Source organism: Ovis canadensis, chromosome 1 (genome assembly GCF_042477335.2).
Source record: "Ovis canadensis isolate MfBH-ARS-UI-01 breed Bighorn chromosome 1, ARS-UI_OviCan_v2, whole genome shotgun sequence".
Classification (NCBI taxonomy): domain Eukaryota; kingdom Metazoa; phylum Chordata; class Mammalia; order Artiodactyla; family Bovidae; genus Ovis; species Ovis canadensis.
Window position 1 is genome coordinate 194,230,398 of NC_091245.1, and position 27,917 is coordinate 194,258,314.

General features: G+C 38.9%; 1 protein-coding gene, 1 long non-coding RNA gene and 1 pseudogene across 2 annotated transcripts in view; 2 read left to right on the forward strand and 1 right to left on the reverse strand.

Annotated features, from left to right (window-relative positions):
- Positions 1 to 3,401: 3,401 nt before the first annotated feature.
- LOC138430892 (small ribosomal subunit protein uS14-like) lies at positions 3,402 to 3,731 on the forward strand (annotated as a pseudogene).
- A 6,140-nt stretch (positions 3,732 to 9,871) lies between these two features.
- On the reverse strand, positions 9,872 to 27,798 carry RNF168 (ring finger protein 168). Its single transcript, XM_069556694.1, has 7 exons — positions 27,088 to 27,798; positions 26,438 to 26,774; positions 22,617 to 22,697; positions 19,767 to 19,942; positions 17,097 to 17,218; positions 15,286 to 15,367; positions 9,872 to 12,593 (listed from the first exon to the last, which is right to left on the reverse strand). Exons 2-7 carry the CDS (start codon positions 26,736 to 26,738, stop codon positions 11,634 to 11,636), a joined length of 1,722 nt encoding a protein of 573 aa, XP_069412795.1. The 5' UTR covers positions 26,739 to 26,774; positions 27,088 to 27,798; the 3' UTR covers positions 9,872 to 11,633.
- LOC138422340 (uncharacterized) overlaps positions 27,509 to 27,917 on the forward strand; it is a 28,865-nt gene continuing 28,456 nt past the window's right edge. The window contains exon 1 of the long non-coding RNA XR_011249841.1: positions 27,509 to 27,715. This is a non-coding gene — a long non-coding RNA (uncharacterized lncRNA). The remainder of the gene's footprint in view (positions 27,716 to 27,917) is intronic.

The following is a 27,917-nucleotide window of genomic DNA, read 5'->3' on the forward strand; positions in this document are numbered from 1 at the left end:
GAAATGGTCTGAATTTGAACTTTTCTTCAAATGCCTGGATATCTGTCACTGAAATTATTAAATAATATTTTGAATACAGTAGGTAGTTACATAACAGTGCATAGGAATAAGTGTCTTTTTCTCCTAACTACTGATTGAAAATAGCTAAAGTGAGAGTTAATAGAGAGTAGAAGAAATAGGTGGTGCTACTGGTAAAGAACCTGCCTGCCAATGCAAGAGATGTAAGAGATGCAGGTTCGATCCCTGGGTCGGGAAGACTCCCTGGAGAAGGCAATGGCAACCCACTCCAGTCTTCTTACCTGGAGAATCCCATGGACAGAGGAGCCTGGCAGGCCACGGTCCATAGGGTTGCAAAGAGTCAGACATGACTGAAGCAACTTAGCAGGCAAAGGAAACAGATGACAGTCTCCAAACTTAAAGTAAGACTGTCACTTCCTAAGATCTGCAGTCAGGAAGAAGAAATAGAGAAGCACACGTACAGCTGAGGTTCAGTTCTCTTAGTACTTTCAGATTACAAACTTTAAAAAATTTACCTTTTCCTAAGGTCTGTTTAAAAAAGAATATATATATATATATATATGTATAAATCACTTTGCTATATACCTGAAACTAACACAACATTGTAAATCAACTATACTCCAATTAAAAATTATATATATTTGTGTATATACACACACACATATATACATCTTTATTTAGAACAAATATTTGAAGATAGTGTAACAACTTGAGCAAGACATGAACGATTTTTTTCCCCTGTTAACTACTTTTTCTGTGGTTCAGGGATCTCCTGAGTTGCAGGGGAGCATGTAGGCAGGGGTCCCTTGTGTCATGGGAAATATGCAAAGGATCATCCAGAGAGCCATGGGAACCAGTGGGCACGGGTGCATTTCACGGGCTAATTTTTAAAAAATCTACTGAGGTATAATTTACATGCAAGAATAGTGCATCCATTTTAGGAGTACTGTTTAATGAGTTTTCAAGATATTTGAACATTTACATGACTTTTAATATCTGGTATGTTTCCTAGTGGAGCTAACAGTACCAGTCAGTGGCCTGGCAAGAAATAGATGGCCAGTTACACTGGATAATTTGAGAAGAGGGATTATTTACAAAGGCGTGGGCGTGGTGCAGGGAAGGCACAAGATGGTTCCGTGTAGCAGCGCCAGACAGCTGTTCCCACTCCATTGCGGGGCAGAAAGGAGGAAGTAGCCACCAGAGCCGAGGAGGAGAGGCTCTGGTGCGAGGGAGAAGGTAAAGAGGGCGCGCTCTCACAGGAATTGTGACCTTCAGTTGAGAGGCATAGCCCGCCAATCTGTGGCGATCCTGCAGAGCAGTCAAGGAGATGTATGGTTCAGCCACACTCTCCCTTCTCTGATTTCTTGCTAGGGCTCCCCTCGGCATAATTCCACTAGGCATCAGAGGGCCAGGGAGCCCTCTGGTTTAGTCCTTACAGCATACAGTCCTCCTGGGTCGTTCCCAGGACAAGGGTGAAAAAAAGGGTGATCAAAAGATATATGTTATACTGCTTAGTGAGTCTTCAGTAGCAAGACTTCTTGTTTTGAGGGTGGTGAATGTAGAGGAAGGATCATTTCAAGCTCAGCAGTTCCTCAGCCCATGCCATAGGACCCATATTAATTAACCTGATGCTTAATAACATAACCCTAGTGTCTTGATATGACACACCTATATTATCTCAGCCAGGAGCTTGGGCATGGCTGTGTTTTCTGCTAGGGTCTCACCAGGCTGCAGTCAAAGTGTTGGCCAGGGCCAATTCTCCTTTGGAGGCTCCACTGAGGGAAGGATGCACTCCCCTGCTTGCGTGGTTGTTGGCAGCTTTCAGTTCCTTGCAGCTGTAGTACAGAGAACTTGAGAATTTTTGCTGGTTTTGGAGGGAGGGTGCCCTCAGCTCCTGGAGCCCATTCACAGCCCCCTGCCACGTGAGGCATGGCCTCAAGCACTTTTTTTTTTTTTTTTACCAGAATAATCAACCTGGGAAGTCAAAAAAGTGCAAAGGGGAAGAATAAGAAGTACCAAGGGGTCCCAGAAGTAGCAGATCCCAGAAAAACATCAGCAAGTGTTCATCTGTGGAAAGTGAGGGCCCATTCTGAGTTGGAAGCCCTATGAGTGGATCCCAGGACAAGTAGAGAAGGGCAAAGGCAAGAGCCTTAGAGGGGGTCAGAAGGAGGTGGAGAGGAAAGGTCAAAAAATTACATAGGCTCAGTGGTGGCAGATTTAAGAGAGGGAATCCCTTTAGAAAGCAGAGGCAGTATTTCTTGGTAGCAGCTGCTGGTGAGGCAGGAAAGAAAGTGAAAGGGGTAAGAGACTGCCAGAAACAGTATGAGATTCTGGAGTTGATATGGAAAAATAAGAGTAGCTGGAATATTATGAGAGGAAAAAAGAGCCATGGGAGGTACCTTACTCTATCATAAAACTTCAGTGACTAAAATAATGTGCTATCAAGACATGAGTGGATAGCATGCTTGTGGAACAAAACAGGAAATCCAGATATAGACTCTAATGTGTATGGAAATCAGATTAGTGTCAATAATGGGTTTTAAAAATATGGTGTTAGGGAAGTTGAATAGAGAGTGAAAAAAAATAATAAAGTTGGACAATACTTACTCCCTACACCAGGTTAAACATCAAATGAGTCAAATATTGAAATGTCAAAAATGAAACCATATAAAATATACATATATTGAGGGGAAAAGGTAACTTTTATAGCGTGAAGAAAATTCTTTCAACAACAAAAAAATCAATCCACTTTTTCAAATGTCTGAAAAATTAAACTATCTGAAAGTCAAAAACTTTAGCATGGCAAAAAAAAAAAAAGCCTTATAATTAAAGTCAAATGATAAATGGCAAAGTGGTATCAAAATACAAGACCTGGGAATTCTCTGGCAGTCCGGTGGTTAGTACATACCTGTGCCACAGTGGTAAAGTGATCAGCATTGCTGGAAGGAAATAGGGAAGTGTGATGATGTCTGTGCAGGAAGTGTTTACTGGCCTGAGACCACTGATGATTAAAGCTGACTTTCAAAGCATGAGGCTGTTACTGATTGGTTGGTTTTCAGATACGTATTCAATGAACCAAACTGTCATTGATTGATTAGACAGGTTTTATAACCGGTTCTGGTGGTTACTTATTACCATGACTATCAAACAATCAATCTTTTCCTACCTGTGTGCGGGGACTCAATTCTATAGGGAAATTTTTTGTAACTAATTACTAAGAAAACGTCAATCTTCCTAATTACATTAAGAGCCCATAGGAATTGAGAAGAAAGTCTAACAAACCAATAGAAAAATAAGCAAAAGATGCAAACTGAAAATAAATACAAATGGTCTTGGAACACTGAGGAAAAGAAAACTCCTCCCTTTTGCCTCCTTGCAGCCGAGAAAGCAACATGGGTCACCAGCAGCTCTCCTGGAGCCATTCGAGAAAATGTGGCCAGGGTTCTCGCTCTTGCCAGGTCTGCCCAAACCGGCACGGTCTGATCCGGAAATACGGCCTCAATAGTGCCGCCAGTGTTTCCGCCAGTATGCGAAGGACATTGGCTTCATTAAGTTGGTCTAATTGAACTTCCTTAAATGGATCATCCAGCACCTCTACCTTAACAATACTAGCTCTTTGTATATAAAATACAAGTTTTAAAAACTTAAAGAAAAAAAAAACAACCCTCAATCTCACTTAAAATAAATGCTTCCTGTATCAACTGCCGTCAAGACTGGAGAAAAACACAAACCACCTTCTGTAAAATTAAACTGTCAAAATAACTTTTGACATTTAGAGACAATTTAATGCAGAAGGCACTAAATTTAATTTTTTAAAATATTATAGCTGATTTATAATGTGGTGTTAAGATTCAGATGTACAGAACAGTAATATATATATTTTAATATATATAATATATATACTCTTTTTCAAATTCTTTTTCCATATAGTTTATTATAAAATATTGAGTAGAGTTCCCTGTGCTATATAGTAGGTCCTTGTTGCTTGTCTATTTTATATATAGCAGTGTGTGTGTGTGTGTTAACCGACTCTTTGCGACCCCATGGACTGTAGCCTACCAGGCTCCTCAGTCCGTGGAATTTTCCAGGCAAGAGTACTGGAGTGGGTTGCCGTTTCCTTCTCCAAGGGATCTTCCCAACCCAGGGATCGAACCCTGGTCTCCTGCACTGCAGGCAGACGTTTTACCATCTGAGCCACCAGGGAAGCCTGATATATTATATATATACTTTTTCAAGTTCTTTTCCCATATAGTTTATTATAGTTCCCTGTACTATATAGTAGGTCCTTGTTGCTTGTCTATTTTATATATAGCAGTGTGTGTGTGTGTTAACCCCAGCCTCTAATTTATCCTTCTGCCCAAGAAGCCACTGAATTTGGAATAAATGTTTCAGTATAAAATACATAATGCATGAATTATTTTTTTAAGCCAAAAGAGGCGTGATTGTGTTTCAGCTCCCATGGTAGCTTTTGCTATCATGCAAAATTAAAATGACCACTTCTTTCCAACCAGAGACCTGAGTCTTAGGTAATTAGACCTCTTCTCTACTTTTTGGTGTGTGACCTACTTATCAGCACAAAAAAGAAAAAAAAAACTTCTAAAAATAAATTCATGTAATTTTTAGCTTTATATGTAAAAGCTTTAAATGTAAGTTTTCTAAGCATTTTCCAATAGAATCAAGTACATTTTTTGTTTACAATGTGCTTTTCCAAACAGAATCGTTTTTGAGATCTTGAGATTTTTGAACACTGTTTTCAAGTCAGTGAACTTGGAATGCAGTTGCATGAACTATAGCACTTCAAGCTCTTTGGAAGTAGATTCTCTCGCATTAAAAGCAAATTGATTTAGTAGTATTTCAGTGGCTCTTGCTAAGATTATTACATAATTCTTGTCATCTAATTTTTTTTTTTCAGTCTAGAATTACTCTGGAGTTACTTCATTATGATCTATTTCAATTACTAAAATGCCCTCCTTTAAATCTTATCCTAGTGTTCTATTATTTCTAGGATATCCTCCTAAGAGCTATAGAAATTTAGTGATGGTGTCTGATGGCCTTAATTTTCTGTAGAGGAAATTTCAGAGAGGGGTTCTTGGTATTCCTGTGGGTGAGAATTAGAAAGCTTTTAGGGACTCAGGACAGTGGTGGCTTCAGGTGATTGTTAGTCCAACAGGTGGCACAGAGAAACCTTACTCTCTAATCATCAATTCTGGTTGAGATGGGGACACTAAAGTATAATCAGAGCAATAGGTACTAAACAACTGGCAGGGCTTTCTACAGGTGCTTGGGAAGGTTCTCCAATTTACTTCCATACATTCTTAATGAGGTTTTACCTCTCCTGGGCATTTGTGTTTAAGCATCATTTCCCATACATATTACTCCATCTTGTCAGGATAGCTTTCCAGTTTTTTCCCTTAGAGATTTCAAGATGTTTTTGTCCCAGAACCCATTAAAGGAAAACTCTGTTGTGCTTGTTTTCTCTCCTCTCATTGCTTATCTCCTGCCTGTTTTCTCAAGCCTGTCATTCCAAAGTCTCCTGGGATATAAAAAACACCATTTCCAGGGACTTCCCTGGCAGTCCAATGGGTGAGGTTCCAAGCAATCCCACATGCTGCCAGGCTGAAGAAACAAAAAACCCCCAACCCCTTTTCCAGACTCCTTCACCAGCAAGCTTCCTATTAAGTTCTATTAAGAGGTACTAGGAGGAAAGGGAAAAGGGGGCATTTCTTTGCTGTTCCTCTCAGTGTCAGCAGTTGATCCCAGCTTCCAAATGCCTTCAACTCCTCTAGAACCTTCAGAGCCCCAGCAGTAGCTGGGAGTTGTTTCTCAAAAATCTGAATTCCAAGTCTGTAGGATCCACTTTCCCACACATCCTGAGCACCTACATTCTAGTAACCAGAATCCTTCCCATATGTTTCCCAGCTTTGAGGGTGGTAGCCACTTCTCACAGTGATCACTTTTGGGTTATCTGTGCTCCCTTTTATTCCAACACCTGTCTAACCATTTTTCTATACTGTATACTCTGTTCAAATACCTATTACAGTTTTCTTCTTTAGTGGACTGTGATCAATAAACCCAGTATAACCTTCATCTGTCTAGTATAAACTGACCAGAGAGTGGGATTTTAATCCTGCAGTAAAAAACAGACACCCAAACCTTTTATGGGTTTTAAGAGATGAAGTGGAAGGATACAAACGATGGATAAACTCAATTTATGATCCCCAACTGAGTGAAAACCTGGACTGAACTAGTTTCACAGAGCCTAGGTGCAGCAGCCTGGGACCACAAAAGCCAAGTTGAAGAGAAATGTAAAGTGAAATGTAACGAGAAGGAAGGGTCCTCTCAGTTGAATTCAAGGTCCATGTCGCTCCAAGTCCTGCCACAAGGCAACTTACATTGAAGGGTTAAAAAAACAAGACAAAATTTAAAGTAATTATTATTTATTAAGATCTTTACACGGGAATCAAGTTATGGGTAAACACAGTAGAGGCTCACCTCCCCACTGCAGTTTGTTTTACACACCTTTATGCATACCAAATGTATAGAACTTGTATAGGAATTTAAAGAAGCCACAAGATATTTGAGGAATGGTTTCCTCTGAGGCTGAAGTCACTTGTGATCTGGGAGCCGTAACACAGGGAAACTCATGGTCAGGGGCCTCTTCTGACACAGAGCTAAAAATATATCCGGTAAGGGAGAGGTGAGTAGTGTTCACAAGTATACAGAAGGCAACTGCACTTTACTGGATGCTATACATGGGCACTTAAGAGTACACGAAGTCACTAGATAACTGACTCTCCCAATAGTGGGGTTGGATGTAGTGGGACTGGAGGAGAGCCAGGAGAGACACTATCGTTTAAGGTTCTTTGTTGAGTCAGGGCCTGTGCCAGTTGCTCTATTACTTCCCTTAATTCTCCATAGCAACTCTTGGTTACATTGATTCCTGTTTAGAAATTAAGACAGATTAAGTAGCTTGCCTAAGGTCATACAGGTAGAGACCAAGTTAAGAAGGACATTATTTTCTTCCCTCCTGCACCACACGCCCCTTCTTTTGGTGGTCCAAAATTCATGCACAAATTACTACTCCCACAGTTCAGTTCCTTATATGTGAACTAAGGAATCTAAGAGCTATTTAGTTTTAAGTATTTATACCCAGGTGCCCTGCATTGGGAACATGGAGTCTTAGCCACTGGACCACCAGATAAGTCCCTCTAGGAGTCTGTTTAAAGCCATTCACAGGTCCTCCGAGTATTGCAGAGTGAAGATTTGGCTCCTGGGATTTGGCTCCACAGACTTCTGTGCTGGGGGACTTTCAGCTGAGGCTTCTGGTCTGTTCAACAAGCTTCCTTCCTCTGGTAGGTCCTGAATTCTGTTCTGTCTCATCTGCAGTGTGAGCCTGATGACTCCTCTCTGCTTTTCAAAGGTTTTTAGCCTTTTAGCCTCTGCTCTTAACAGTTTCAAAACTGTAGTTATCTTGATGAGAAAGTGTAACTTGTGTTTGATGATGATAACCTTCAAGTCTCTAAAAACTCCAGCTTCATGAGCTGGCCAAGAGTTCTGCCAGTAGAGCAGACCTGTTCACCAGAAGTCCTCATTCTCATTCTGCATTCAGAATAGGCACACACTACAAGTGGAAGAAGGGTTTCAAGCATCAGTTCACCTCTCAGGTCTCCCCTCTCTAGAATCTTAGCCCCTAACTTAGTCCTCATTGTTTCAGTAGCTTTCTGATGTTTTTAAGTAGAACATTGTATACTTTTATCTGGCTCTTCTCATTGTCTTCAGCAAGACTGCAGGTCTACAGCATTGCTACCTGAAAAGCATAAGCTTTGCTTCTCAGATAATTTAAAAATAGTACATTCAAGCTAAATATATTCATTCACAATGGTATTTGCGAAAACTGTTAACTTTTCATGTTGAAAACTCTTCCTAAATTATGATTCTTAGAATTTAAAGGAAAAAAGAACTGTCTAGAGTGGTATAGGCTTAGATGCATAAATAGCCTTAATCTTATAATATTTAAGTTTTGAGTAGATGATACATTCAACATGATTGAAAATTCAAACAGTAGAAAAACATCTAAACTCACTCTTCCACTTCTGTCTCCCAGCCACCCAGTTTCTTTCCCTGCTGGCAATACTATTTTTCTCTCTTCAGCCAGTTCAATCACTCAGTCCTGTCTGATTCTTTGCAACCCCACGAACAGCAGCACGCCAGGCCTCCCTGTCCATCACCAACTCCCGGAGTCCACCCAAACCCATGTCCATCGAGTCAATGATGCCATCCAACCATCTCATCCTCTGTCGTCCCCTTCTCCTCCTGCCCTCAATCTTTCCCAGCATCAGGGACTTTTCCAATGAGTCAACTCTTTGCATGAGGTGGCCAAAGTATTGGAGTTTCAGCTTCAACATCAGTCCTTCCAATGAACACCCAGGACTGATCTCCTTTAGGATGGACTGGTTGGATCTCCTTGCAATCCAAGAGACTCTCAAGAGTTTTCTCCACCACCACAGTTCAAAAGCATCAATTCTTCAGTGCTCAGCTTTCTTCGCAGTCCAACTCTCACATCCATACATGACCACTGGAAAAACCATAGCCTTGACTAGATGGACCTTTGTTGGCAAAGTAATGTCTCTGCTTTTTAATATGCTGTCATAACTTTACTTCCAAGGAGTAAGTATCTTTTAATTTCATGGCTGCAGTCACCATCTGCAGTGATTCTGGAGCCCAGAAAAATAAGTCAGCCACTGTTTCCCCATCTATCTGCCATTTAGTGATGGGATCGAATGCCATGATCTTCGTTTTCTGAATGTTGAGCTTTAAGCCAACTTTTTCACTCTCCTCGTTCACTTTCATCAAGAAGCTCTTTAGTTCCTCTTCACTTTCTGCCGTAAGGGTGGTGTCATCTGCATATCTGAGGTTATTGATATTTCTCCCAGCAATCTTGATTCCAGCTTGTGCTTCATCCAGCCCAGCGTTTCTCATGATGTACTCTGCATATAAGTTAAATAAGTAGGGTGACAATATACAGCCTTGACATATTCCTTTTCCAATTTGGAACCAGTCTGTTGTTTCATGTCCATTTCTAACTATTGCTTCCTGACCTGCATACAGGTTTCTCAATTCTCTTCTTTGGATAAATAGTTGCACACTATTCTACACTTGTATTTTTTGTTTACTCTATATCTTATAGTGCTTTTAATAACAGTAAAGTCGGTTTTTTTTGTCTAACTGCTGTACAGTATTCCGTTTTACCATCATTTATTGTCTCTTGATATGCTTAAGGTTGTTTCTAACTTGTTATTATAAACAATACCATACAAAAATCTTTTGTGCATGCCATTATACATATGTGTGAAAACAGTAAGAAATTACTAGAGGTAAACTGCCAAGGTTACCTCTTCAGGGCTTTAAAATTTTCTATCATATCAAGCAACATATAAGAGTGCCTATTTCCCTACAGTTTTGCCAAGACTGGAAAAAAACAAACAAACCTATACACAGATAAAAACAAAACCAAAAAAGCACCTTTATCTTTACTAATGAAGGATAGAAAAACATATGAGCATTGGTATAAGTGATATTATGCATCTTTTCACACATTCAAGAGCCATTTGTATTTCCTTTCCTGAGAACTGTTTCTTGGGAACATAAACTTTTCTAATTTTTCTTTTGAGTTGTTAGTCTTTTTCTTAATGTACTGGCAGACACTTTTTATAAAAAGAAATTAGCTTTTTGTGGTGAACTGTATCTACTTTTTCCCTAGTCTTCCATGTCTTCCAGTTTTCCTTTATGGTAGTTTTTACATATAACTTATTTTCATGTTTTAGTTTTTAACTGTGATAAAACATATAGTCCATTTTAATTTTTAATAATTATTTTAATTTTCAGATTTTCAGCCTCTGCACAGTTCTAGCACTCCTTGAGAAATTAAACACTCTCATATCCCTTCCACAAAAATGGAAGGAAAAGTATCAATACATTCTAATGACACGAAATATTTACTAGTTTCTCACAAAGATGCATACATGCTAGGAGTATCAGAAAGACTAAGAAGTTAAAATTTGTGTTAAAACCAATTTTAGTCAGGAAGACTTTTCACAGACAAATAAGTGGTTATATATGTAAATCCTAAATACATTATACTATTTTTCTCCCTTTTTGGTTATGGACTATTCCAGGAAGATTTAACTGCATAACTTTTATTTGAGGAATCCCTAAAATGTAAAGCAAAATTGGTCTTAAAAAATATTGGTTTGATGAAAAGATTTTAGTCTACTTTAGAAAAATTTGGTTAGTTTCTAAGTACACTTCATTTCAGTACAATCATTACTCAGGAGACAATCATTTTTGAGAAAGGGCAAACTAAATTTTAAGTTAGCATCAGGATTCTACCCATAATTAATCAATATCGAAGGAGATGCCATCAGGTGCAGATTACAGAATTTTGGTTACAAAATTTGGAGGAAAAAAAAAAATCAATGTCCAAAAGCACTGATAAATTTAAACTACAATTATTAACTCTAGGACATTTTATTATGTCATTACCTTAATAGGATGGTTAACTAGACATCCATCAGAAATGCTGTTAAACCTGTTATTTGCTCAAAGTTGTTCATACTACTGAAACAAAAGATCTCTAAGTTAAATTTCATAAAATGAAATTGCTGCCTTCCTTTTTAACTTTTCGGGGTAAGATAGGGCTAAACCCAAGTATCATCCTTTCTATTTTTGTCCATAAACACAAATAACCTAAGGAAATAAACACATGGTTAGTCAGGTTCTACAATATAGGATACTGTGACATAACTTTCCATTTTTTCCTCTGGAAAAGTAGATTAGATAGTATGGTGTGTAAAACTATAAAATCTAAATGTTTCTTGTGTCATTCAGCAAAGAAAGGACGAGGAAGAACACTCTGCCAGACTACACCTGCTACTCCATTCTAGATCCAGCGGTCTGATCATCCCACACTGTTCATCTACCCCCCTAGCCTCATCCCAAAACAAGCTCCTCTGTATCAACGGTCTAGTTTTGTCAACTAAGTACTAATTTTCCAGAAAACCCCGATTTTTCTGATTTAACACTGACCCCAACCCATTTTAAGTCAAAGAAAATATTATAATACTTAATTAAAGCAGAGATGGAAATTAGTGTTATGGAAGATGTATGTCAAGTGCTCTGCAAATATATGGGAAAGCTGCAAGAAAACAGCTTTTAAACCCTGCCTGGATCCCTTAGCTACTTGGTACTAATGTTGCTTTGATTACTAGTCAGGACAAAAAGGGGCTCAAAGGCCATAAAATATGCATTTTGGGGGGAATGCACAGAACTGAAGATTTCCTGGGAGTTGACATATGCAATTTTATATCCGTAAAGGCTGTCAACCTATACTTAGTACATCAGTTATTTGAAAAAGGAAGGGAGTGGGACTCTTGCTTACAACTGAGTCTGGCAGAAACACATTTGTATATTTCTCCTTTGTAATCACATGCTCCTTTAGTTAGAGACAATGAGTGTGTCCACAGAGCAGAGATAATGAAAAATTTATAAAGAACCTATGATAGAAAGCTTTACAACTCAACCTTACTGGATTATAAAATACTCTTCTTACTCAAGCATTACTTTGTGAATCTCTGAAACATCTGAAAAATACTTTTCTGTGACTTACTAGGCTGTAGGGAATGAGCAGTTTTAGGTACATTACAATTATCTCTAGTAGAATTTGCTACCTTTCTTCCATTAACTGAACATTTCAACTGGACCTTAAAAGAAGGTTGCCGATGGTTTTCATTTTTTGAGTCGGTCTGAGGTTTTGGCTGCTCTAGCTCAGTTTGTCTTTTGGAGTTTCTGTCTCTGGAATTCTTTCTCTGTCCATTTAGTACTTTGTCTGGAGGTGAGGACACAGTCCGTAGCTGATATCCATCTGGGGATCCTTTTTGCCGGTCTGGCCTTATTTGCTCTTGATCCACCTCTTCCTGAAGTTGTAATGCTAATAACCTGTCCTGCTTTTCTTGCTTATGTCTCTCATAAAGTAGATGTTCCAAATCTATCAGTTTTTGGGTCAAGCTGATTTCTGTTTCCTCTTGGTCTGAGGAGGCTTTGGGGAACGTTTTCTTTCTTTTTGCAGAAAAGCATGGCTCTCTGATTGCTTCAGACAAAGGTTCTAGGTTTCTTCTTTTGGAGGTACCTTTACTGACCGGTAGGTGGGACTCTTCATTTTCTGTCCCAACCGTGTTGTTTCTAAGGAACTGTGTCGTATCTGTTACAGTACACTCACTCTCTGTTTCACCACGTGCCTCAGTGGCAGCATCTCCAGAGTAGGGAACTCTGGCTTTAGGTTCCTCGAGACTTATGACACATAACCCTTTTTCACGATTGCTTGGTCCTGTTTCAACTTTTCCTTCAAGGCACCATTCTCCACCACTGGTACATAACTGAGGCATAGGTGACTCCACTGAAGATTTTGCATCTAGTTCCTGAACTGCAAGATATATTTGAGGAGAAAGCGTTGGCATATCTTCTTCAACATCTGTGTCTTGCCATGTAGGGCTCTTCACATCACTGTTGTCGTCAATTTTCTGTAGAAAACAGAAAAAGACTGAATGAACCAAGGGAAACCATCAAGTCATAACAGATAAGTCTTCTTACACTGACACCAAAACTGAGTTGTCACTATATACTATAATTACCTGATTATCACTACTACTAAGATATATTAGTTTTTAATAGTATTTTTATTCTGTGTGCCAACTTAAGGTATTTCTTCATTTTCACTCCCATGAAAACCTACAGCTCAAAACCCACAAGCCAGTTTTATATATGGCCAGCAGCTGGCACCATGACTTGACCTTTCATCTTTTAAACTTCCTCCAACCCAGGGACTTTTAATACCTTTTTGTGTCACAAACCCTCTTCCTTTTGGCATTTTTGTGAAGCTGACAGACCTCTTCTGAGAATAATATTTTAAAACATAAAAATAAATACACAGGGATCAATTTATATTGCAACATAATCATTAAAATCTTATGATATAATAATGCATATCATTAATACATTAAATAATAAGATCTAGTAACAAGTCTAATAATTTGTAACTCTGAAGGAGGGATGAGTATAAATGTTTCAAGAGATCTACAACAAATGTAATATGTTATTGGTGACAAAGACACAGGTACTGTTGACAGTATTATGGTTTGCTGCTTATATTCATGACTATGTTGCTAAGTCGCTTCAGTCGTGTCCAACTCTGTGCGACCCCACAGACGGCAGCCCACCAGGCTCCCCTGTCCCTGGGATTCTCCAGGCAAGAATACTGGAGTGGGTTGCCATTTCCTTCTCCAATGCATGAAAGTGAAAAGTGAAAGTGAAGTTGCTCAGTCGAGTCCGACTCAGCGATCCCATGGACCGCAGACTACCAGGGTTCTCCGTCCATAGGATCTTCCAAGCAAGAGTACTGGAGTGGGCTGCCATTGCCTTCTCCGATTCATGACTACAGGAAACACTAAAATGAGAGGTCAGGTGGAAGATAAACTTTTTCTTCTATCCAGGTTCATATTTACTCTATGGATTCTACCCACAGACCTTAGGTTAAGAACCCTTGCTTTAGCCAGTGTAATTCTTCTCACTTACAGGTCTTGGGTAAATTAAGATCTAGGATTAGTTTTGACCATGGGAAAGCCTTAAGAAAGGCTTCAATGAGAATTTGCTTCAAGACAAAAGTTATTTATTGTTCAAGATCTTAACTCTGTTCTTTTACCTACTTTGCTTTGCATTTATTGTTCCTCATAACATTTCTTGTGAACCAATGTAGTCTGGGTTGGACAAATTCTAAGCTGCCTACCACGTTTTGCTGTGAGTATTAATATCAGGATAGGGAGAAAAAAAATCCCAGCCTTCAATGCCTCCTTCCATCAATCGTTAGCCCCAGCATAAGCCAGACTATCTGGACTTGAATTTCCCTCTATTACCTCTACTTAAGAGACTCTTTATGGCTCAGCTGGTAAAGAATCTGCCTGAAATGTGGGAGGCATGGGTTAGATCCCTGGGTTGGGAAGATTCTCTGGAGAAGGGAATGGCTGCCCACTCCAGTATTCTGGCCTGGAGAATTCCATGGATTTGTACAGTGTATGGGGTCACAAAGAGTTGGACATGGCTGAGTGACTCTCACTTTCACAGGACTCTGAGCAATTCTTTAGCCTCTGCATGCCTCAGTTTTCTCAATTATAATTGGACACAAGGATACCTTACAGAATTGGTGGTTGTGATGAAGATTAAAGAAAATATATACATTTTTGGGCACCTAAATGTCCATTAAGTGTTAGGTACTATAAAACCACCTACCTGAATTGAAAAAAATTTATGAACCTATTAACAAAACTTTGGTTAACAAACATTCTATGTAGGTATTGATCTTGGTGTCAGCTCATTTTTTCTAGTGCTATTTTCCTGGAAATATGATAGAGGTGGAATGTCACTTGTGTCACTAGGCCTCATAGCTTATGATAAAAATGACCCTTATTGTTGAATTGCATTTGTACTAGGAGACCTAGGAGGGGTCTTTAACCCCCTACAGGAAGCCAAGGTTCAGGGCTGTGGTAAACGACTTAGAACTCTTTGATTGGCTGTGTTCCTTACCAGGACCTCTGGAAGCTACACCCATGAGTCGTTACAGTAAATAATTGACTCTTATGGGGCATGGGACTTCTAAATCTTCATGGTGACTACACTCCTCTGCATGGTCTCACTTCCAGGCCATCACTTAGGAGCTCTGCAGTGAGGATTCTTGCTGAACAGATATGCCTGATGCTGCCCTACTAGCACGCTTTATTTCCCATTCTGTTATCTTTTAAGTGAAGCTGGTACCAGGGGTAGCCTATTTAGTTTTGTGAGTCTGATGATCTAGGTTAGGGATCTACAAATTTTGCCCATGGACAAAATCCAACCTGGTGTCTGTTCTTGTAAACAGTTTTACTGGAACAAAAACAAGCTCATTTGTTTACATTTTATTCTGGATGCTTCCACGTGAAAACAAATCACTGAATAGTTGTGACTGAGACCACCTGGGCTACAAAGCCTAAAATATTTACTATCTGGCTTTCTAGAGAAAAAAATCTGCTGACTCCTAGCTTAGGTGAGACTAAGATGATTAAGAAGGTGTATTCCATTTACTACAGTGACTTTTTTTAAAAAAAAAGTAGGAAACTATAAGTATTAACGATCTATACCATTAATAAACTTGCCAAGCCAAGAATATCTTTAGCATCCACAAACCTTAGACATGGAGTTTTTTCTGTCTTCCTGTGCAACTTCAGACTGTGATGCTGACCCAAGTTGAGATTTAGGTGACAAATACCTTTAGAAAAAAGAGTTCGAAGTTATTTACACTTCAATAAAATATACATATATATATATATATAAAAAGTTTGCCAAATTTGAATGCTTTGAAACACAAGTGGCATGTATCCAATGAAATAAAGCCAGATTAGCTATTTATGCTTAAAGCTGTCTCACTTGCTACTTGGCTTATTTCTCAGAAAAAGTGCTATTTTATCTCCCTGTCTCAGGTATTTTGGTCTAGCTCTGGAACAAAACTTAAAAGTCCGAGTATTGATATTTTAGTGAAAAACAGGAGAAAAGGAAGCAAAAGTCAAATTTAAATTATTCCTTAATTCTCAAAAGAATCTAAATAGGTAGGTCCTGGCATCAAAACAACCTAAGACTGTACAGTCTTTCCAAAAGTAACGGAAATGACACTTTAAATTAGGAGAAAGAATATGTTAGTTTCTTTTTAATGTCAGAAATTCTACACTTTTTATCTCTGAAAAATGGTCCATGATCAGATTCTTTACCATTTTGGTATAGAGATTTTATTACATACAAATTTATATCAACTATCTGCTTAGAGATATGAGATTTATCAATATGTTAGCATAAGAGCATGTCTCTATCTAACCATCAGTTTATTCTTGTATTTGTGATACATTTTTGTTTATATATTTCAAAGTATATATTTAGATTCATGAAGATTTATGACAATTATATCCTTTATGTGTGTGCATGCTAAGTTGCTTCTCAAACTGATGTCCAACTCTTTGCGACCCTATGGACTATAGCCTGTCAGGCTCCTGTGTCCAAAGGATTCTCCAGGCAAGAATACTGAAGTGGGTTGCCATTTCCTTCTCCAGGGGATCTTCCTGACCCAAGGATCAAGCCTGTCCCTTTTTATGTCTCCTGCATTGGCTGGCGGGTTCTTCTACCAATAGCACCACCTGGGAAGCCCCCTATATCCTTTATGCTGAATAATATTATATCAATTTGAAATATCCCTGCTTTTCTCTTTTAATGGCTTTTCTTTTGATTTCTACTTTACATAATATCAGCATTAACAATATTGAGGCTACATGTCTGCTTTTTCTCTTAATAGCAACCACCTCATTTAACACTGCCCTCTCCCTATAAATCTTCATCTCCCTGTCTCAAATTTCCACTATCTCAAATCCTAAATTTCTATGAATTTTGGAAGGGGGTAAATCAGTTGCACATATTTATCTAGTTGAACCAAAAGCCCTTACATGTTTTTGAAGTCTAGATTGTAGTTGATAAACTTCTTCGACTATGAATTACTATGGGAAAGCTTATCAACTTGTCTTGCTGCTAAGAGGGGCACAGTGGGGCAACTAAATTCACTCTACTATTGACTACCTGACTCATGTTTTTTGTACAGTAGGGAAGAAATGTAATATATAAACTGGGAAAAACAGAGTGGGGTAAGATCTAGATGCCAAACTGTAAACTCTTTCAATGAAGATGACCTTATATTGGACTACTTTTTTTTCATTTGAATCCAAACCAAGAGAAGAAGGAATCCAACAGATTGATTTTGAGAAAATGGTACCAACATGGAAATCCTAAGCAGTCAAGATAAAAAAAAGTTTCACATTTCTCTTCATGTTAGCCAGAAATGTAAGCTATGTGAGCATCTCTCTTATTTTCACTTTATATTAATGTCAGACAATCTAGAGGGTTTTCATGCAGAGCTGATGGACCAAATTTTGATACAGCAGTGTTCTATATTCACTTACTTCTGAATATCTCCAGTGTTTGTTTGTTTGTTCTTACTTTTCTTTTGTGATTTGGTTGTGACTGGATCAGATTTTCTGGAATTCAAAGGCGAAGCCAAAACACTTTCCTCACAGAAATTGTTCTTTGACAACAGAAAAAGCATAGAACAATTTTAAAATAAAATAAGCTATTAATTAACTCAGAATCCACAATAGAATTTTTCAGGAATTATGCTCATTATGCTTAAATTCTATATATCCTGTGAAATAATACTGGCCATGCAAAAATTAGTATAAACAAGATTAATAAATTTATCTAAGTTGGTCTAAATTGCATTATTACCCTACGTTCGATAAACAAAGAGCATGATGATACTAATCTCATTAACTGATCATTTTTTAATTTTTCTAATGAATAATTTCATATATTTATAACTACTTTAACCTATAGGGGAAAATTGAAAAAGCTGGGGCTATACCTGGAATAAAAGTTATTTTATGAAAAATAATTTAATTTGGGAATTTAAGGGCATACCAATAAATAAGCATGAATATTTACTTCCTATCTCATGACAGACCCATAAGTTTCCTACTATGTCATTTGAAAAATTAACATACTTGGTGGTGGTTGACATTTGGCCTTGAACCAAAAAACTTTTATTCCAAAATATCAATAGATTTGCTCTTATAATCCCAAACAAGAATTAGAATTAGTGAAAACAAGAATTAGAACAATAATTCTTGAAAGACAAAGTTGACCCCAGGGTTTCCTCTTTGATATATTTTCTTTCTTATCCCATTTGTTATTCTATTGGTCTTTTTTGTGGCCTTGCTGCTCAGCTAGCAGGATCTTAGTTCCCCAATCAAGGATTGAATCCAGGGCTATGGCAGTGAAAGTGCTGAGTTATAACCACTGAACTGCCAGGGAAGTTCCATGGTCTATGTCTTTTACTTAATTTCTCAACTGTGTAAAGTTCTGAAGCTATTCCACTTAAATTTTAAAAGGAAATATAATTTTTAAAAGGGTGGACATTCTAAAACTCAGTTATATTATGAATGGCAAGCCTCTCAAAAAATGGGGGAAAAAATCAATTCTGGATATACTTCACTTTGGTAAGTATATTTTAAGATATCTGTTGTTTGAAAGCAGAAGAACTGTTTTTAGAGGCTCTCAAACCTGCACACACACACCCCCAGAGGGGAGTGATATTCCCTAAATCCCATCCCCAGAGATTTTGTATTTTAAAAGAACTTCAAGTGATTCTGCTAGGTCCTTTCAAATCACTGGGTCTCACTGTATCCTTTGGTCTTACAGTATGTGTTCTATCATCCTTCCCTTAATTCACTGTGCCCTAGGCAGTAATTTTTAACCATGGCGAGATAACAAAATCCAGGTTTAATATGTTATGTAAGAATTTAGGGACCTCCTTTGTGGTCCAGTGTTTAAGACTCTGTGCTTCCAAGCAGGCGGCATGGGTTCAATCCCTGATTGGGTAACTAAGATCCTACAAGCCGCGCAGCACGGACAAAAAAGAATTTAATGTGCTTCACTTTCAAAAAGTGATTGGCATCCATACAATGGAATATTTTACCACTATTACAAAAGAATTATAGACTATATGTAGCAATATGAAAAATCTCTTATGAAATATCAAGTGAAAAAGGTCAGGAAAGTTTCTTATGAAACTAAATGTCTTCCTGACCCTTGATGTTGGACCAAGTCAAGTGATTTGCTTTATTAAATGGCATGTAAACTATCATGATGCTTAAACAGAAGCGTTAGGAACCACTGCATGGTTGGCTTTTATTCTCTTTCCTCTTCCATAAGAATGGCATGGCTTAAAGAGGACTCCCTCTTCACATGGAACACCACCAAATCAGCTGACATGAATCATGAACAAGTCATAAATGTGGGTGGTTGAAAGACTCTGAGATATGGGGATCATTTGTTACCTCTGCAATGCTGACTGATGCCATTTCCCATTTACATGTAAAATGATGAAGAAGTTTGTGAACATAAAATACTAAATAAAGCCACATTCAAAAGGAAAAAAAAAGTCAGGGAAAAAAAAAAAAACAGTGTGATTCATATATCATTTTTAGGTGAAAAAAAAAAGTTATAAGAAAGAAACCATTAATAGTGCTAACCTTTGGGGAAAGAGCCTGATGTAATGGAATAAGAACAGGAGTGGAGAAGTGGGAGGGGGAAATGGACTTTTCATTTTCCACTAAACAGCTTCCTACATAACTGAATTTACTTATGAAAAATAAAAGTTTTTTATAGAATACTTGGGGGACTTCCTCAACAGTCCAGTGGTTAAGACTTTGCTTTCCAATGAGGGGGTACGGGTTCAATTCCTGGTCAGGGAGCTAAGATTCCACATGCCTCATGGCAAAAAAACAAAACATGAGAATAAGAGAAGCAATATTGTAACAAATTCAACAGACTTTAAAAATGATCTACATTAAAAAAAAAATTCTTAACAAACAAAAAAATCCCCAAACAAACCAGAAAACCGCATACTTGGATTAGAGCAAATAGGTAACAACATGCCAAAAAAGTTTTGTTTTAGGTAGAGCAAATATGTCAGAAATAGTTTCAGTTATGGTGAATGCTTCCTCTTTAGACTGTTCAAAATCAAACAAAGCAGTAATAATGGAGATACTTCAAAGTTCTTTCTTGAAACTTACAATATCAAGGCTTAGTCTTCTTGCCAGTTCTTCATCACTTTTCAGTTGTTCCTCCATTTCTCTGTGCCTTTTTTCTGCCTGTCTCTTTTCCTCCTCTTCCTCCTCTGCCAGTAATCTCTGAATGTATTCTTCACTGGCTTTGTTTTCTTCTTCCTCACAGGCTCGCCGCTCTGCCTCTACCTTAAAGAGAGTTAATAAAGAACAATCCTTCTCTGAACTTTTGAGTACACTTGCAATATTTCTTAATAAGAATAGCAAAAAAAAAAAGAAACAACAAATTGGCAAGAAATAAAATCCCTCAAATTAAGGTCAAATCTAGAGAGGCAATTTCCTGTAAAGTAGTTCAGGAAGTCTCCTTTAGGAAGCCTCCCCAGTCGGTCCAATGAAATCTTGATCAAAGCCTCATCCCTCCTTGTTTCAGTCCTTATCACAGTTTCTATTACACTATAATACAGTTTTGGAAGTCTTCCTAGTGGATATTTTTCCCTAGGTAATAGAAGGTCACGTTCTAACTTTGGCATAGGTTTCTGAACCAAACACTAGCAAGGGAATGGAATGATAAAAACTGAATTAAACTAATCAGGGTCTCTCCCTGAAGTTGGGATGAATCTCCAAACACGGTGGGCAAGGGTGCAGTAGTTGCTAAAAAAACAACAATGGTCATTATATGATCTACAGATGAGGAAAGACAGAAAAACTTTAATAGATCAGTAAGTGATCTAACTTTCTTAGCTCAGTAAGTCACAGAGTGGAGGCTCAAACTCAGCTTTCTGGACCTAAGACCATGCTTGGGGGCATTTAAACTATACTTCCTGGAAGAAATAATGTTAAGAATTACTTTAGAAACCCAAAGACCTGACTTGAAAATAAGTAAGTCCTCGATTCAATTCAAGTGAAGGATACAGGAGGAAAGACTTGTTAAGTTTTCTTGCTCTTAGAGGAAAGCCATTGGAAGAGACTGCTGTTTCTTCCTCTGCGTATCATTGTATATGCAGCTGAGGTTCAGAAATGTGCAGCTGTCTTGCTATTAGCCTGAGGATAAAGCCAGGCAACAGAAGTGAGCAAAGAATTGGAACCAGAGCTGTGGATGAAACCAGCCCTGAAGTCCCTACTAATCTCTGGAATTCCAATAAATTAGTTTTTTTCATCTATACCCAAAATCATCCTGATAAAACCTGTTCTCACTACATTGTTGTGAACATTATTTCTTAAACCCTTACTTAAAGATATTGTTTAGACAATACGCTGACAATTAAATACTATGATTGTTTATTAGCTCTTGTAGAGCTCACATGGTCTAATACAGTAGCCACTAGCTACATGTGGCCATTGAAATGTGACTAGTCCAAATTGAGATGTAGTGTACAAAATACACAGTTGAAGACTAAATAAGAATAATCAATACTTTCTATGCTGACTACATAATAAAATATTTCAGGTACAATATATATATAAATTAATTTCATGTTTTTAAAAAAATTAAAATGTGGCTAATAGGAAGCTTTCAACTGTGTATGAACCCACATCATGCTTCTATTGGACAACACTGCTCTAGACTAATCAGGGTAGAAGAGTACTAAGGCTCTCCTAGCACTAGTGAAATCCAAAGACCCCTCTTTTCCTAATTAGGTACTCGACAAAGAAAGTAGACTGAGCACCAAAGAATTGATGCTTTTGAATTGTGGTGCGGATGAGACTCTTGAGAGTCTCTTGGACAACAAGGAGATCAAACCAGTCGATCCTAAAGGAAATCAACCATGAATATTCATTGGAAGGGGTAATGCTGAAGCTGAGACTCCAATACTTTGGCTACCTGATGCAAAGAGCCGACTCACTGGAAAAGACCCTGTTGCTGTGAAAGACTGAAGGCTGGAGAAGGGGATGACAGAGGACGATGGCTGGATGGCATCATTGACTCAATGGACATAAGTTTGAGCAAGCTCCAGAAGCTGGTGAAGGACAGGGAAGCCTGGTGTGCTGCAGTCCATGATGTCAGAGTCGGACATGACTGAAAGACTGAAAAACAACTTCACAATTAGCCCTTTATGCTTTCCTCATCTAAAGGCATTGTTTGTGCCTCTAAAATTCATATACTGAAGCCCTAACTCCTCAATGTGATATTTAAAGGTGGGGCCTTCAGGAGGTAACAGGATCATGAGGGTGGAGTCCTCATGAAAGGGACTAGTAGCCTTAGAAGAAGAGACAGGAGAGATGATCGATCTCTCCCTCCCTCTCTTTACCATGTAAGAACACAGTGAGAAGGCAGCTGTTGAGAAGCCAGGAAACAGACCCTTGCCCAACACCAGATCCAGAACTGTGAGAAATCAAGTTTGTTGCTTCATTCACCCAGTCTATGGTGGTTTTGAGCCTAAATGGACTTAAGACACCATAATCTACCACCGTTTTCCCATCCTTTATGCTTAAAGCTTCAGGGAAGTTTAAAAAATCTCCTTCACACTTAAATGCTTATAGATCACTATCACATAAGAAGAGCACCAAACACATATAAATAAACTAAAACTAATTTTAACTATTTTGAACACATGTAAAAACTGGAGCTTTGGGATGTCCCTAGAGGTCCAGAGATTAAGACTTTGCCTTCCAAAGCAGAGGGTGAGGGTTTGAGCCCCTGGTCAGGAAGCTAAGATCCCACATGACTTGCAGCCAAAAAGCAAAACAAAACAGAAACAAAACTGTAATGGTCCACATTAAAATAAAACAACTGAAGCCTTTATAAACTATATTAAAATCATTAACATTTCAGTATATATTATTATTTATTTATATAGGCACATAAAACTATATGCAAAAACATAGCAGAAAATTTTTCCAAAAAAGAACATTTACGACCTACCTTGCTTATCTCCTCTTCATATTCTCTTCTTAATTCCCCAGGCTTACTTAATAAGCGGACTGGCTGATAGTCATCAACTGTTTCAGATCAAGAGAGAAAATTACATTATAGGCAATTACAGAATTCTATAGCTAGCTTTGAGCTTCCATTAAACCCATATTAATATAAAATGCAAAATTAAAATAAGTGTACAATATGGAATTCCATTTTTAAAAAGGCCAGAGGTTTTCTGGTTCAAAATGGCACACAAATATGTATACTAAGCTCTTTCTCTAGAAGCCATTAAAATAACAGTAAAGGAATTTTAAAAAAACAATCCCACAATAATAGCAAACAGATAGTTCTCCAAAAAAGACATATACAAATGGCCAGCAAGCACATGAAAAGATGCTCACAATCACTAGTCATTAGGGAAATATAAATCAAAACCAATGAGACAGCATCTCCCCACTACTCCATCAAACAAAGAAAACAAAACCAGAAAGTAGCAAATGCTAACAAAGATACAAAAAGGAACTCTTGCCCTTGCTGGCAGGAGTATTTAAGATTGTACAGCTGTTATGGAAGAGTATAGCAGTTCCTCAAAAAAGTAATACATAGAATTACCACATGATCCAGCAATTTCTTTTCGGGTACATGCTCAAAAGAGTTGAAAGCAGGGACACTGACACTTGTACACCAATGTTAATTCACAATAGCCAAAAGGGGGAAGCCCAAGATGGAAGTAACCCAATGACCCACTGACAGATGAAAGGATAAACAAACACAGTAAACACATACAATAAAATATTAGCCATAAAAAGAAATGAAATTCATTCACATGCTACAACATAAAGTCTGACTTTATGTTAAGTGAAAGAAGGTGGTGATCATTTTGTACTATGTAGAATTACTGAATCACTGTTGTGAAATAGTGAACCTAATATAACATTGTAAGGTAATTATACTTGGATTATTTTTTTTAAATGAAGTCGCCAAATTGCCCATACTGGGAAAAAGAGAGAGAGGAGAAAAAGAGAAAGGGAGGGCAGGAGGGAAGGGACAAAAAAAGCTACAAATAGCTACTATGATTCTACTTATATAAGGTACATAAAGTAGTTAAATCATAGAGACAAGAAGTAACAGTGGTGATGCCAAGGGCTGGATGGAGAGGAACTGAGGAATTATTGTTCAATGGGTACAGAGTTTCAGTTTTTGAAGATGAAAAAGTTCTGGAAAGGGATGATGGTGATGCTTGCACACCTATGTGAATGTACTCAATGCCTTGAACTGAATGTCTAAAAACGGTTAAAATGGTAAATTTTGTAATGTATACTTTACCACATTTTAAAAAACACACTAAGATACCAGTTAACACCTCCTAGGATGGCTATAAAAAATGAAAAAAATTTTTTAAAAAGCAGAAAAGAACTAGTGTTGGTTAGGATGTACAGAAACTGAAACCATTACACATTGTGAAGGGAATTTAAAATGATGCAGATCTGTGAAAAAGTTTGGCAGATCCTCAAAAGGCTAAACATAGAATTACCATATGATCCAGCAACTCCACTCCTATATACACAAAAAATGAAAACATATTCAAACAAATACTTGTGCATGAGTATTCATATCAGCACCCATTCAAACAGCCAAAAGGTGAAAACTACCCAAATGTTCATTGATGAATGAATGAAAAAATATATATATAAAAATTATTCAGCCCTAAAAAAGAATGAAGTACTAATAAATAATAGAACCTTGTATGAACCTTGGAAACATTATGCTAAGTGAAAGAAGCCAGACATAACAGATCACATATTTTATGAATACACTTATATTGCTGTTGTTGAGTCGCTAAGTTGTGTCTAATTTTTGGGGGGACCCCATGGACTGTAGCCCATGAGGCTCCTCTGTCTATGGGATTTCCCAGGCAAGAACACTGGAGTGGGTTGCCATTTCTTTCTCCAGGGGATCTTTCTGATCCAGGGGCTGAATCCGCATCTCCTGCATTGGCAGGTGGTTCTTTTTGTTTTTTTAACTTTATTTATTTTAATTGGAGGCTAATTACTTTATAATATTGTATTGGTTTTGCCATACATCAACATGAATCCACCATGGGTGTACACATGTTCCCCATCCTGAATCCCCCTGCCATCTCCCTCCCCATATCATCCCTCTGGGTCATCCCAGTGCACCAGCCCCAAGCATCCTGTATCCAGCAGATGGATTCTTTACTGCCCAGGCACCTGGGAAGCCCTTCCCAATGAATACCTATTGCTTATTCTGAAGTTCTTTTGTTCTCAGATCCATCAAACAGCCCAGATGCTTCCTTCTTGCTTATACCACGGAGATCTGATTTTGGTGATTTGTCCTGGTATCTTTTGGGGTTTATGGGAACATTTTATGAGCTAATTCTGTGGTAAATGATGTCTATGATGTTTAATTCTGCTAAACAGATGGTGTGTGTGTTTTACTGGGGCTTCACAGAAATTAAAAAAACAAGCAAATTCACAGAGAACTCTGGAAAGGGCGTGGGGAAGAGTGGGAGTCATAGCTTAATGGTTAGAGTCTGTCTGCTGCTAAGTGATGAAAAAGTTTTGGAAACATAGTGGTGATGGTTGCAAAACACTGTGAATGTAATTAACACTACTGCGTCCACTTAAAAATGATAAAAATGGCAAACTAAGAAAAGCTATGACCAAGTTGGATAGCATATTAAAAAGCATAGACATTACTTTGCCAATAAAGGTCTGTAGAGTCAAAGCTATGGTTTTTCAGTAGTCAGGTATGGAAGTGAAAGTTGGACTATAAAGAAAGCTGAGCACCAAAGAATTGATGATTTTGAACTGTAGTGCTGGAGAAGGCTCTTGAGAGTCCCTTGGACTGCAAGGAGATTGAACCTGTACATCCTAATGGAAATCAGTCCTGGATATTCACTGGAAGGACTGATGCTGAAGCTGAAACTCCAATACTTTGGCCACCTGGTGGGAAGAACTGACTAACTGAAAAAGACCGTGATGCTGGGCAAGATTGAGGACAGGAGGAGAAGGGGATCAACAGAGGATGAGATGGTTGGATGGCATCACCAGCTCAACGGACATGAATTTGAGCAAGCTTCGGGAATTGGTGATGGGACAGGGAAGCCTGGTGTGCTGCAGGCCCTGGAGTCACAAAGAGTTAGACATGACTGAGGGACTGAACTGAACTGAACTGACAATAAGTAAAAAGAATTTCAAAAAAAGGTAAGTATTAAGCATTGCATTCAAAGCCTAAACAAGAAACATCGCATGACTTATTGAGCACATAAAGTGTTCAGTTTGGGGCATAAAGAAGAGTCCACACTGTGGAGGACCTTTGAATAAAAACGGCTGAACTAGATGGCCACAGAAAGCTGTTTTAGGCTCCCTGCAAGCTTAAGAATTAAATGAATGGCAATATATAGGCAAGCAAGTTAGAGAAAATAATTGAAAGTGAAAAAGACATTAACACAAGAATCCTTACTTCTGCTGTTGCTATACTGCGATTGTGGCTCCTCTGAGACTATATAACTTTTCACACCGACTGAAGACTATCGGGCAATTCTTTTGTTTTGGGTTTTTCTTTTCACTTTTAATCGAACAAACACCAAGTGAACACAGGCTGGGCATTATAACAATGAACAAAATCTTGCCATTGACCTTAATCAACATTTTGAGGCCAAAAAAACCCAAATACCTCTGAAAATTTTAGACAAATACTAACTGGCTCTCTGTTTCATCCTTTAAAAAATGGATTAGTGGCCGTTGGCTTTCAAAATGACCTTGGTTTTTAGACAACAAACGCGCTGGGTTTTACTCACCAATTTCCTTTGATTCTTGCCCAGAGGCTCTTAGCTTGCATTCCTTTGGATAGTGTTTTTGAATTGTCTCCCACAGTTCCATATTAACAAGAGAATTTGTTCGGGTACGGTACCGAGCCCACGAAGAGACCCGGCGGCGACAGAAGGGACAGCACAAACTTGCCTTTTCGACAGTCGATTCGAAACATGGTTTACAGAGCGTGTGGTTACAAGGCAGTGTCACAGGCTCAAAGAGGATTTCCACACAGATTTGGCATTGACATTCTAACAAGGAAGGGATGGAGTCTTTGCGTACAGCCATTTTAATATGCTAATAAGGCATATTCAATATCAATACCTGAAAGAGAAAGAATCTTGTTTCCGGTCCGAATAAGAAAAAAGCAAAGTAACAGTTTTGCGTTTTAAATATTATGCCCAGTAGTCTGCCATAATTCAGAGACTGAAAGCATCAAATGTCTAGAAGTAAAAATGGTGTTCTACAGGTCAGGTAAACAGTACGACCCTGGAAGGCGGTGTATTTGTCCATGTTTAAGATAAACATCCGGAAAGAAAACAAATGAATCTTGGCTGCTCCCAGGCATTAACAATCATTGCAGCAGGGCGGAAAGTGGGCTCCAGCTCACGCGCCAAGTTCCCCTCCTCCCACTTACCAGGTGAGAACGCTCCCTTAGCTCCTGGCAGCCAAGACGGAGGCCGCCGAGGCGCACAGCCCTCGGGCCATCGCTCGAGGAAGACTGCAGCTCCCCCCGGACGCGGGCTCCGTTGGAGCAGGACTTCCGTTTCACCGCTGCTGCGGGTCCGCGTTCGCGCCTTACTTGGATTCTGAGCCCACCCCTTGTCCTCTCTAAAGTCAGCCAGAAAGCCTAATCTTAGCGGCGGCGCCTTAGAATCCCGCAAGGGCTAGTGGCGTCACGACTGCCCGCCAAAACAGCCCCTCCCACCATACAAAACCGACAAAGGACACAGACAGCTAACATTCCGCAGACGGGACTTCCGGGCCTGCGCGCGCACTGCCTGCCCTGCTGGCCCCGCCCCCCCCCGGCCGGGAGAGAGCCCGCCCCTCCCCTTGGTAGGCGTGTGTGCTTGCTTGCTAAGTCGGTCCAGTCCTTTTGGACTCTGCGTCACTATCGTCTATGGCCCGAAAGATTCCTCTGTCCTTGGGATTCTTGAGGCAAGAATAATGGAGCGGGTTGTCATGCCCTTTTCCAGGTGATCTTCCCAAACCTGGAATGGAACCCCTGTCTCCTGCGGCTCCTGCATTGGCGGGTTCTTTTACCGGTGAGCCACCGCCCCCCTCGGGTCGTTGTGGCTCTAATTTTCTCGCGTGGTTCTGCTCCCGGGGACGGCGGAAACCGGGCAGTGTCGCAAGATTGGACTCTGGGCAGAAAAAGGGAAACCTCAAAACAAACTGAGACCCGAGCGGTAACTTGAAAATTCTTCCCTCTGTACTCCTCAGCCTACCTTTCTGTAGTACCCTTCT

Bases quoted from the DNA above. Each gene is read 5' to 3' on its own strand.
- RNF168 (XM_069556694.1), bottom strand. From the start codon at position 26,738: ATGGCTGTACGCAAAGACTCCATCCCTTCCTTGTTAGAATGTCAATGC. The intron at 19,943-22,616 runs GTCGTAAATGTT...TCTTTAAGGTAG, and splicing joins AGAGGAGATAAGCAAGGTAG to AGGCAGAGCGGCGAGCCTGT. The intron at 12,594-15,285 runs GTTTGTGGATGC...TGTTTTCTACAG, and splicing joins GAAAAAACTCCATGTCTAAG to AAAATTGACGACAACAGTGA.